The sequence below is a fragment of a genome, unplaced genomic scaffold, assembly GCF_019419815.1.
Source record: "Pyrus x bretschneideri cultivar Hongxiangsu unplaced genomic scaffold, Pyrus_bretschneideri_v1 Contig38, whole genome shotgun sequence".
NCBI classification, from domain to species: domain Eukaryota; kingdom Viridiplantae; phylum Streptophyta; class Magnoliopsida; order Rosales; family Rosaceae; genus Pyrus; species Pyrus x bretschneideri.
This window is the reverse complement of record NW_025999701.1, coordinates 3151327-3163174: the sequence shown is the minus strand read 5'-3', so window position 1 is coordinate 3163174 and position 11848 is coordinate 3151327. Positions and strand designations below refer to the sequence as shown.

The following is an 11848-nucleotide window of genomic DNA, read 5'->3' as shown; positions in this document are numbered from 1 at the left end:
ATGAAACACATAAGGTTCGCCAAAGTTCTAATTGTTTGTATTAATCTTGAACCTATCTAATGCTGTGATCTTCTTTACGATTATTAATATTGGAATTCTTTTATTATTTTCTTATTTTCTATTATTACTCCAACAATTCTAAAGACAAAATTTTCTTGCAATAATTAGAAAAATATGGATTTAAGGAGAGTGAGGTGGGTATTATGGTGAAGAACTATTATGCAAAGTGGAGGGAAATGGTATCGGTGCCGAGGCTGATGAGTGGCTGTATTGATCGATCTGTCTAGAATTTGAGAGAGTTTGTAATGTAGTCATGTTCTAAGATTCTAACTAAACTACTCGGAAGATCAAAAACTTAATGAAGACCGAGATCTCGATCATGCCCTAACCGAGGCGAAAAAGTTCAGTAGCATAATTCTGAACACTACAATCCTCAAATCTCTAGGTAAGATCCTTGCGCTGACTAAGAAGAACCATATCTCACCTGTAACAGTGTTAGCAGTGAAACCACCTAATTGCTGATTTCAACTTTCAAAGTGTACGGCTATGCCTAATCGAGATCTCGCTCCAATCCAATCAAAACAAGGACAAACTTTCATTTGTTTCATTTCAGTGCTTTGTGGAACCTAAACAACCCGTAAACTCCATCCAATCAAACAATCGCTTGAAGCGGGGAATAGACAGTCTGAAAACTACGACGAGCACAAATAAATGTTACAGGTTCAAATCCTAACCTAAATCTAGAGGCATGAGACACAACATTTTCCTATAATCCATGGTTGTTCTTGCATAACTGCAACCTCTTAAGTTGCATAAGGAATTGTCCTCTAACCTATGCATTCATATTTCAAATGCAGCAGGAAGCACAAGAGCCTACCATGCATGTATCTCAGAACATAAAGAGAATTAGAGTTGCATCATATATAACCAGATTCTTGTAAAGCACAGATCATAGACGAAGCTGCAGAGTTGTCCGCATCTTTTATTCTCGACCTTTCATCTCCCACCATGCATAGCACACCATCCGCAGTTGCAATTTTGACCGACGATAAAAATCTCCTCTCATGTGAAGGACCTTCATCTTTCTCAATGCTGCAATATGAAAAACAAATACAAATATGCATAACTACAGAATAGACAAATCCTAACCTAAATCCTATAGGCATGAAACACATTATTTTCCTATAATCCATGGTTATTCTTGCAGGACTCCAGCCATACGGAATTTTCCTCTAACCTATGCATTCAAATTTCAAATGCAACAGGAGGTACAAGAGCCCACCACACATACAAAGCACATATATATCTCAGGAAGAAGAATAAAAAATCAGAGTTGTATCATATATAACCAGATTCTTGTACAGCACAGGTCATCAACGAAGCTGCAGAGTTGTCCACATCTTTTATTCTCGACATTTCATCACCTATCACGAAAGCACACCATCCGCGGTTGCAATTTTAACTGAGGATACAAATTTCTTCTTATGTTTTGTCTTGATACTGTGCCACCCATAAAAATCTGGTGGTACACATGAATATAGAACATGATTAACATTCAATCCATGACCAACATTCTTATTTAGTCCAGAACATCAAACGAGGCCATACAAACAAGCTCTTTGAAATTCCAAGGGGAATCAAGTGTGACCTCCAAATATGGAAATAAAGGGAAGGGCTATCCAATAACTAATTCGACCACAGTAAAGAAAATAACTAACAGACTTATTCCTTTGAAACAAAAAACAAGCAGCCTTGTCACCCAACGAATCATAACCCAAAGTCTGTAGAGTACTGAGGGAAAATAACCAATCCTACTATTAGCTGCTTCTTTGGTGTTGGTCATAGCATCAGACTGTAGTAAACCAAGGATCATCAAGGCAGCCGCAGAATTCTCCGCATCTTTTATTCTCGACCTTTCATCTCCCATCATTTTTAGCTCTAAAGTTGAAATTTCAACTGATGATACAAATCTCTTCTCATGTACAGGACCAGATTCTTTCTCTTTGCTACATTAGAAAAGTAAATATGCGTGGATTATTTAAAATATTATGACAACATATTTCTATAAAAAAAAAAAAAAAGGTAATTGAAGATGTTCGTACTTGTAAGTTGGTCTAGGGATCCTCTTCTCGTCACAAAGCACATTCAAATTCTGTTTGGCTTCATTTTCAGCAGCAACATCAACCAACTCAGAGCTTATGCCGAATGTTTTGGACAACTCAGGTAGAGCTTTTCTTGCAGCATGAAGCCTTGCAATTGCCATATGTTTATAAGAAGCCGAGGCAATTAAGATACCATCAACATACACACTAGCAATACTTAAATTTTCGGTATCATTTATGTCCCCCTTGATTTTAACGAACTTTCCATGCGTCTGGCAAAGCTTATACAACACTGACACAGGGTGATCTAACAATCCTTCGAGAGTAATTATAGGCTCCAAGAGATGCTTAAATTTCTACAAATGTACCACAACAGATAATTAACACAAAAACCACTAGTTCGAGTTCAAACAAACTTTCAAACCCTAATTAAAAACTCAATGAAAGATTTCCATAATTGTCATATAAAATGAAACAAGCAAATGAAATACGCACCATCCATAGTTTGTCCAGATCAAAGTTCAAGTCAATGTATATAGCAGCTGCCACTGACTCCACAATATCTCCAAGAACATGATTGGGTTGTATGGTCCCATCGTATACAAGCGTCATCTCATATTTTTCATTCCATTCCGATACCGCTTTGGCAAACTCCCCAACCTAAAATTTAAACCAAATTGCTCATAAAACCAAAAGTAAAAACACCATTACTTACCACAAATCTTTTAAGCAAACTTAAACAAGAAAAACACTAGAAAAGTTACATCAAAAGGGGGTAAAGAGGCACCCGCTTTAAGACACTGACTTATGCGACTGTTTCATTTACAAACTTCTTCGTAGAAATAAGAAATGTTCACATTAATAAGATGGTAATCAAAAGTTCATGTAATATACATATTTTTTTATCTCATTTTTCATGTTATATGTTAAGATATATCAATCTTTTCTCAACACACATGGAGTCAAATATAATATTTAACTTATTATACAAATCAAAAAGAGATGTTATAATTGGCGTTTAAAGAAACAAAAACCTTCATCCTGCATGAGTTTTATTACATTTGCTTATGATGTACTATTTTTTTTAATATGCCAAATAGCCAGTAATAGCTTCTCTGAAAATTAAAAACCTCCACAAATTGCAAATTCAACTTTTCAACTTAAAATAGTACCAAAAATAATAATAATAATACAGTATGTAACAATTAAAAGAAACCAGAGAGAGCTCAGACAATGACCTCATCATCGAGCGCAGATGATTTTTGGTTAAGGCAGCCATAAAAACCATGTTTTACAGCGGCGAGTGCGAACTTCACGTTATTAACATTGGCGGAGCGGAGATTAGTGAAGTTGTCTTGATCCATGTTGGGGTAAGCAAGAAAGAGGTGATTACTCATAGCGAGTTCAAGGGTGGCGTCGCCAAGCACCGCGAGACGCTTATACGAGGGAGAGCAAGTGATGGAGGAGTGTGTAAGAGCTTCCTCTAGAAGCCTCTTGTTCTTGAAGTTGTGGCCTACGATTTTCTCCATGGCCATCACTTTGTCTTTCATTTCCGGCGATGGCTGGAGATTGCGATCGAGGGATGCTGACTTAGTGAAGAGCTTCATGTTGCTGAATTGGAATATCGCCGTTGAGGTGTGGTGAAGTAAAACTAGCTAGTTGGATTTGGAATTGGAAGTACCAAAAAATTAACTCTTAAGTAGTAATGGAAAGCAGTTAAGCAATCTTAATAGTCAAAGTAAGGGATCTATTCCCTATTTGCGGAAAAGAATGTTAAAGGAAAAGAAAAAAGAATAAGGGTAATACAGTGTGGCCGAGGTTGTCGTGTAGGGATTGGTTGATGAATCATCGGAATCGATTCCCCATTTGCATCAAAAGTTTAAACATCTTGAGTTTCTCAACTTTTAACAATTGATTTTGCGTTAGAATACCTTCCACCGATGTATCCAAAACCTCTCCACTTTTCAGCATCTCAACCAGACCTTTCGCATCCACTTCTACTTCAATCTTCCGTAACCCCTTTTCCAAACATTCAGTGAGGCCAGTGCGCATAGCTTCTGCCTCCGCCATAAAGCTCGACTGACAATGAAATCCTCCTGCTCCCTCAGCCATCACTAAACAGCCTAACGTCGATCTTGCGCCGCCCAGCAGTTGGTTCTTTGTTCACTGTGGGTTTGGGTCAATGCTGGAGTCTTTGTTGAGTGAAAATCAGATTGTTCTGGTTCCACGACTGGTGAACCAGATCTTGGTAACCAAGTTGATGGTTAAAGAGCTCAAGGTTGCTATGGAGGTGGAGAGAGAAGAAGATGGGCGGTTTTCAAAGGAGAGCTTAAGCGAGGTTGTAAAATTTGTAATGGATAAGGAGAGTGAGGGGCTATTATACGGTGAAGAACAACCATGCAAAGTGGAGGGAAGTGGCTATATTGATCAAGCCTAGCAACAATAGAAATGGGGTGACGTAGAGGGCATGTGACCATTTGGCTGAGGACGTAGTGCTTTGATACCATTTAGCTTCATGCAAGATATCTCCTCCATCGATGTGGGATTCATTCTCAACAATCTCTAGGTAAGCTCCTTGCACTGACTAAGCACCATACCTCACCTGCAACAATTAATGTTAGCAGTGAAACCACCTAATTGACGACTTCAACTTTTAAAGAGTACTTCTATGCCTAATCTGCTCTGGTAGCTTTAAGAGCCGAGACAAGGACAATCTTTCACTTGTTTCATTTTGTCTCTCCATGTCTCCGAGCCATCGCAGGACTATCACCTTTAAGTTTTTTTTTAAAAAAAAAAACCATAAAATTGAGCTCCTAGACTAGCATAAAACTATACTTCATTTTCTATTGTTGATTGTAGGTCACTTGTTTTAGATCATATAAATTTTGATACAAAAGTGCTCTGTCGAACTTAAACTGCCAGTAAACTCTATCCAATCATGCCAACACTTGAAACAGGGCACACCCGGTCCGAAAACTATGGTGAGCACAAACCACATGTTACAGGATCAAATCCTAACCTAAATCCTGTAGGCACGAAACACATTATTTTCCTATAATCCATGACCAACATTCTTATTTAGTCCTGAACATCGAACGAGGCCATACAAACAAGCTCTTTGAAATTCCAAGAGGAATCAAGAGTGACCTCCAAATATGGAAATAAAGAGAAAGGCTACCCAATAACTAATTTGACCACGGTAAAGAAAATAACTAACAGACTTATTCCTTTGAAACAAAAAACAAGCAGCCTCGTCACCCAACGAATCATAACACAAGTCTGTAGAGTACTGAGGGAAAATAACCAATCCTACTATTACCTGCTTCTTTGGTGTTGGTCATAGTATCAGATTGTAGTAAACCAAGGATCATCAAGGCAGCCGCAGAATTCTGCGCATCTTTTATTGTCGACCTTTCATCTCCCATCATTTTTAGCTCTACAGTTGCAATTTCAACTGATGATACAAATCTCTTCTCATGTGCAGGACCAGATTCTTTCTCAATTCTACAATAGCAAAGTAAATATTCGTGGATTATTTAAAATATTATGACAACATATTTCTATAAACACAAAAAAAAAAATAATAATAATAATTGAAGAGTTCGTACTTGTAAGTTGGTTTAGGGATCCTCTTCTTGTCACAAAGCACATTCAAATTCTGTTTAGCTTCATTTTCTGTAACAACTTTAACCGACTTACAGCTTATGCCGAATGAATTGGACAACTCAGATAGAGCTGTTCGTGCAGCAGAAAGCCTAGCAATTTCCATATGCTTATAAGAAGCCGAGGCAACGATGTAACCATCAACACGTACACAAGCAATACTTAAATTTTCGGTATTATTTCTCGACCCCTGGATTTCAACACGCATTCCATGCTTTTGGCAAAACTTAAACAACACTGTCACAGGGTGATGTGGCAATCCCTCGAGAGTAACTATAGGCTCCAAAAGATGCTTGAATTTCTACAAAATGTACCGCAACGGATAATTAACATAAAAACTGTTGAAGGATAAGCATTAGTGCAGAATTTCTTAAACAGATTGTTTTTCATAGTCTGGGTTTAAGTTCTTGTCGTTCACGTTTTGTAATAGACGACTAAGATTATAACATTATAGACCGTTGTATGTATGCCAGCTGTTACAGCAGCCATGTGTTTTTTAAGTGATTAACGTGTTGTGCACGTAATTGAGTCATGCTGAAAGTGTGAAGGAAGCAACGGCTATATTCCATCCTCTTCAGTGTGTGTGTGATGTGTAACTGAATCAAATTGAATCCAAGAGGAGCAACGTACTCTGCTTTCTTCCTTCATTTTCTCTGCGATTCCAGCTTCTTGCATTCATCAATTTCTCATTGATTTCTATTTTAAAACTTACCAAAACAATACACAAACCAATACAAACACTAACATGTCCTCAGAGCTTAGTTTGACTTGAATCAAGGGGTCTGAAACTGTGATTTGAGTTTTCTGTGTTTTCAACGGAGAACTTAGTTGAATCAAAGAACGAAATGGCTGAATGTGGAGCTGAGCTTTGAGCTCCGATCACTGGAGTCAACTACGACTTTTGGTGTATTAGGACGAAGACTATCTTCAAATCCCAGCATTGTGAAAATTTGTAGATGAAGGAGTAGAGTTTCCAGATGAGTCCGATGAAGAACTCACTAAGAAGAAGCAGATCGTGATTCAAGACCTCATTACAAAGGCATTGGGACTTATTCAGGGGGCTGTATCCGATGAGATCTTTCCTTGGATTGCAAATCTAGAAACATCTAAGGAAGCTTGGGACGTCTTGAAGCAGGAATACAAGGGTGATTCACAAGTTATGGCGGTGAAACTTCAAGGTATTCGTTGTGATTTTGAATATTCTAGAATCAGATATGGTGAAGCATTGTCTGATTATTTGACTAGGCTCTTTAGATTGATTAATCAAATGAAAATCTATGGTGAAGAATTGTCGAATAAGAGGATTGTAGAAAAGCTATTGATTAGTCTTATCCCAACATCTGATAACATTGTATCTGTGATTGATGTAACTAAGAAAATCAGTGTGATTGACCCCACTGAGGTTGTAGCAACTCTCAAGGGTTTTGAAAAAAGATTATTGAGGCATGCTGAAGCTAGAGATGTGACTGAGAGGGATTTCAGTTGTCTCGGTATTCAATCTAGGAATAGCCCACAGGCTAGTGGTTTCAAGAGCAAGAAGTTTTGGAAGAATAAGGAGAAAATGGGGTCTGTGAAGTCTAATGCAATTATAAAGTACAACGGAAGTAGGGAGAATTCAAAGGAGATTTGCAGGACTTGTGACAGTTTACATTATGGTGAATGTTGGTTTAAAGAGAAGCCAAAATGCCCCAAGCGTGAGAAATTTGGTCACAATGCCAAGGATTGCAGAAGCAAGATAGTGCAACAAGTTCACTCTGCCAAGGAAGCTGGAGAAGAAACTGCAATGCTTTTTTGCCTGCAATTCCGCACCAATTGTTAAGAATGCACATGTGTGGTACATTGATAGTGGTTTCAGTAACTATATGATCTCACATGAATTATTGCTTATCAATGTTGACAGAGATGTAACTATAAGAATCAAAATGGGATGTACAAGCCATTGCAAATGGTACATTAGTTATTGAGACCAAGAATGGAACTAGAAACATCAACGAAATGATGCTAGTTCCAGGATTGGATGAGAATCTGTTGAGTGTGGGGAAAATGATAAAACATGGTTATTTTCTGGTATTTAGAGATGACAAGGTTGCAATCTTTGAAGATAGAAAACTTGAGCATCATGTGATTGTCAAGAAGATTTTCTTTCAAGAAGTGTGATATTTGATGAAAATGGAACTTGGGACTGGAAAACTAAAGAAGATGTTTCAACGTCATTTCCTGTGAATTTAGATTTGAATGAGAGGCACAAGGAGATTGAAATGACTTAGGTTAACACTGAGAGATAAGTTCAGCTAAAAGTGAGAAATTCTCAGCAACATATATTTGTTGATTCACATAGACTTTTGGAGAATCAAGTAATTCACACGACACTCCAGTAAAATTGAAGAAAGTTAGTGATATCTAAGAAAATGTAATCTCAGTATTATTGAACATGAGAGATGAGAAGAAAGTTGCATCTAATAGTGCTTGGAAGAAAGCAATGAATTTAGAGACTGAAATGATAGAGAAGAACAAAACATGGGATTTGGTTGAGGATAAGCCAATTGTTGGATTCAAGTGGGTTTTCACGACCACATTGAACCTAGATGGCATTATACAGAAGCACAAGGCAAGCTTTGTAGCCAAAAGTTAACCTAAAAGTTTGGTATTAACTTCAACTATTGCCCCAGCTGCGAGGCTAGACACTATAAGAACGTTGATTGCTTTAGCCTCTCAGAGAAGTTAGAAATTCTACCAACATGATGTCAAGTTTGCATTTCTCAATGGTGTTCTGCAAGAAGAAGTCCATGTTGATCAACCAGAGGGATTTGTAGTAGCATGAGCTGAAGACAAGGTTTATAGATTCAAGAAAGCACTTTACGGTTTGAAACAAGCACCAAGGGCCTGGTACGAAGAAATTGAATCAAATCTGCATAAGTATAGTTTCACAAGGAGTCCAAGTGAAACTACACTCTATATCAAGACAAGGGGTGAATCTGAATCCATTATTGTGTCAATCTATGTGGATGATATTATCCATACTAGAAGCAGTCTTCAGTTGATAAATGAGTTCAAAGCAAACATGATGAAGCGAGATGAGATGACATCTTTTGGTTTATTGTCGGAAATTGTTCAATCTGAGCATGGGATTTTCATAAACCAAAGAAAATATGCATGGACTTTTTTTGGAAAATTTGGATTGAAGGATTGTAAACTAGTTAGTACTCCACTATCTGTGAATGAAAAATTGAAAAATGATGATGGAGGTGATCTTGTAGATGAAGCTTTGTACAACAAAGCCTGATATAATGTTTACAAGTTTGTTATAAAGGTTTCTGCACAATCCTACCAAGAAACATCTTGGAACATCCAAAAAGGTCCTAAGGTACATTCAAGGTACTTTTGGATAATGGAATTGAATATGAAAAAGGGAAATCATCACCGTTGATTGCATATTGTGATAGTGATTGAAGAGGTGATGAATCTGATATGAAGAGCACTTCGGCCTATGGATTTTCATTTGGTAGTGGGATTTTTTCTTGGGCTTCAGTCAAGGAGCACTGTGTAGCTTTATCAACTGCAAAGGCTGAGTACGGGAGCTGCAGAAGCAACAGTTCAGGCAGTGTGGTTCAAGTTTGTGTTGGAGGATTTTGGTGAAGAACAAGGAATCCTGTGTTTCACCAAAGATGAAAACACATTGGCAGGAGGTATTACTACATTAGGGAAACTTTGCAATATTCCAACGTTATCAATCTGATTTATTGCAAGTCTGAAGAGCAATTGGCATATGTCTTTACCAAAGCTTTGCAAAAGGACAGATTCTACATGCTTAGAGGATTACTTGGAGTCAAATACGCAACAAGTTTTAGAAAGGAGGATTGAAGTACAAGCATTGGTGCAGATTTTATTCAACAGATTGCTTCTCATTTTTTGGGTTTAAGCTCATGTTGTTCATGTAATAGACCGTCAGATGTATGCCAGTAGTTATATTAGCTGTGTGTGTTTAAGTGATCAAGGTGTTTTGCACATCATCGAGTCATGCTGCAAGTGTGAAGGAAGCAACGACTATATTCCTTCCTCTTCAGTGTTTGTGATCTGTAACTGAATCAAATTGAATCCAAGAGGAGCAACATACTCCACTTTTCGTTCTTCATTTTCTTTGCAATTCTAGGTTCTTGTGTTCCTCAATTTCTCATTCATTTCTATTGCAAAACTTACCAAAACAATACACAAACCAAGACAAAAACTAACAAAAACCACTAGTTAGAGTTCAAACCAACTTCCAAACCCTAATTAAAAACTCAAAGAAGGTTTCCATACGTGTACTATAAAATGAAACAAGCAAAGGAAATACGCACCATCCATAGTTTGTCCAGATCAAAGTTCAAGTCAATGTATACAGCAGCTGCCACTGCCTCCACAATTTCTGCAAGAACACGACTGGGTTGTATAGCCCCATCATATACAAGTGTCGGCTCATTTTTTCCATTCCATATCGATACCTCTCTGGCAAACTCCGTTACCTAAAAATTTAAATCAAATTGCTCATTAAAACAAAAGTAAAAATACCATTACTTAACGCTGCCACAAATCTTTTAAACAAATTTCAACAAGAAAAACACAATAAAAACTTAAATAAAAAGGGGGTAAAGAGGCACCTGCTTTTAAAATACCAACTTATGTGTGACACTGTTTCATTTACAAACTTCTTCATAGAAATAAGAAATTAATGTTCACATTAGTTAGTTGGTAATCAAAAGCTCAGGAAATATGTCAGTGACTCTAATTATATGTACACATTTTTTTAAGGGAGTTGTTATTGTCATTCTAAAATTCTCATTTTGCACTCTAAACTTTCTATGTTTAGAAAGAAAAATACATATAAAAAAAGTGTAAAATAGAATATTTGGAATGCAAATAATTGTTCCCTTTCTTTTTTCTTCTTTTTTTTTTTTTTTTTTTTTCATGTTATGATATATTAGTCTTTTCTCAAAAGACATGGGTTTGAAATGCCTTTGTGAGTCCCAACACCCAGAAGGGTGTGCACTAGAAGGGTTGTGCCTCTGCTCAAAAGACATTCATTGTGCCCCAAGCAAAGGCTGTTTCTCTAGGCCTGGCAAAGTTTTTAACGATGGAAGGATTTGTACCCTTGTGACTACGAACCAAGCTAGCTAACTAGTTTAGGGTTACTGAAGCCCTTTGTTGGTCCCCTTTAAAAAAAAAGAAAAAAATTATAATATTTAACTTCTTAAAAAAAAAATAAAAAAAAATAAAAAAAAAAAGAAAGAAAGATGTTATTGGCATTTAAAGCAAAAAATAAAAAATTCATTCGAGTTTTATTACATTTTTTTTCTTCTTATCTTTTAGTGTATGATAATTTTTTCTTTTAGTATGCCAAATTGCCAATAATAGCTCCTTTGAAAATTAAAAACCTCTACAAATTGCAAATTCGACTTTTCAATTTTCAAAAAATACTAAAAATAAGAAAATTATTATTGACACTTCGAAAATCTTATTTTGTACTATAAACTACAATGAGATTTTAGAAGTGCTAATAACAATTCTAAAAAAATAATAGTAATACAGTATGTATGTAACAATTGAAAGAAATCAGAGAGAGAGAGAGCACAAACAATGACCTCATTATCGAGAGCAGGTGATCTGTGGCGAAGGCAGCCATAAAAACCATGTTTTACAGCGGCGCATGCGAACTTCCCCCTACTAACATTTGCGGAGCGGAGCTCAGTGAAGTTGCCTTGATCCATATTGGGGTAAGCAAGAAAGAGGTGATTACTCATAGCGAGGCCAAGGGCGGCGTCGCCGAGCACCGCGAGACGCTTATACGAGGGAAAGTAAGTGATGGAGGAGTGTGTGAGAGCTTCCTCTAGGAGCCTCTTGTTCTTGAAGTTGTGACCTACGATTTTCTCCATGGCCGTCACTGAATCTTTCATTTCCGGCGATGGCTGAAGCTCGCGATCGAGGGATGCTGAGATGGTGAAGAGTTTCATGTTGCTGAATTGGAAGATCGATCGCGGTTGACAGTGTTGAGGCAATTAAGTTAAACAACCTTAACAGTAAAAGTAAGACTTAAAAGTAAGACTAAA

General features: G+C 37.1%; 2 protein-coding genes across 4 annotated transcripts; both read right to left on the bottom strand.

The window, feature by feature from the left end:
* Positions 1-1315: 1315 nt before the first annotated feature.
* Positions 1316-4053, bottom strand: LOC103940904 (ribonuclease 3-like protein 2). 2 transcript variants are annotated; one of them, XM_048564263.1, is made up of 5 exons: positions 3909-4053; positions 3341-3757; positions 2598-2762; positions 2103-2458; positions 1316-2006 (listed from the first exon to the last, which is right to left on the bottom strand). In XM_048564263.1, the coding sequence occupies exons 2-5, from the start codon at positions 3707-3709 to the stop codon at positions 1676-1678; spliced, it is 1221 nt and encodes a 406-aa protein (XP_048420220.1). In that variant the 5' UTR covers positions 3710-3757; positions 3909-4053; the 3' UTR covers positions 1316-1675. The 2 variants fall into 2 exon arrangements, with proteins under 2 accessions (XP_048420220.1, XP_048420219.1); XM_048564262.1 differs by lacking the exon at positions 3909-4053 and having other exon boundaries at positions 3341-3851.
* LOC103946674 (ribonuclease 3-like protein 2) lies at positions 3806-11848 on the bottom strand. 2 transcript variants are annotated; one of them, XM_048564268.1, is made up of 5 exons: positions 11384-11846; positions 10103-10267; positions 5711-6066; positions 5422-5606; positions 3806-4704 (listed from the first exon to the last, which is right to left on the bottom strand). In XM_048564268.1, exons 1-5 carry the CDS (start codon positions 11750-11752, stop codon positions 4655-4657), a joined length of 1125 nt encoding a protein of 374 aa, XP_048420225.1. In that variant the 5' UTR covers positions 11753-11846; the 3' UTR covers positions 3806-4654. The 2 variants fall into 2 exon arrangements, with proteins under 2 accessions (XP_048420225.1, XP_048420224.1); XM_048564267.1 differs by having other exon boundaries at positions 3806-5606; positions 11384-11848.

What these genes read in the sequence shown, in the direction of transcription:
- LOC103940904 (XM_048564263.1), bottom strand. Translation starts at nt 3,709, where the DNA reads ATGAAGCTCTTCACTAAGTCAGCATCCCTCGATCGCAATCTCCAGCCA. An exon ending in CATCTGCGCTCGATGATGAG is followed by an intron (nt 2,763 to 3,340) that starts GTCATTGTCTGA and finishes TTTAAATTTTAG; the next exon opens with GTTGGGGAGTTTGCCAAAGC. An exon ending in ATCTGGACAAACTATGGATG is followed by an intron (nt 2,459 to 2,597) that starts GTGCGTATTTCA and finishes GTACATTTGTAG; the next exon opens with AAATTTAAGCATCTCTTGGA.
- LOC103946674 (XM_048564267.1), bottom strand. Translation starts at nt 11,752, where the DNA reads ATGAAACTCTTCACCATCTCAGCATCCCTCGATCGCGAGCTTCAGCCA. An exon ending in CACCTGCTCTCGATAATGAG is followed by an intron (nt 10,268 to 11,383) that starts GTCATTGTTTGT and finishes TTAAATTTTTAG; the next exon opens with GTAACGGAGTTTGCCAGAGA. An exon ending in ATCCCTAAACCAACTTACAA is followed by an intron (nt 5,607 to 5,710) that starts GTACGAACTCTT and finishes TTGCTATTGTAG; the next exon opens with AATTGAGAAAGAATCTGGTC.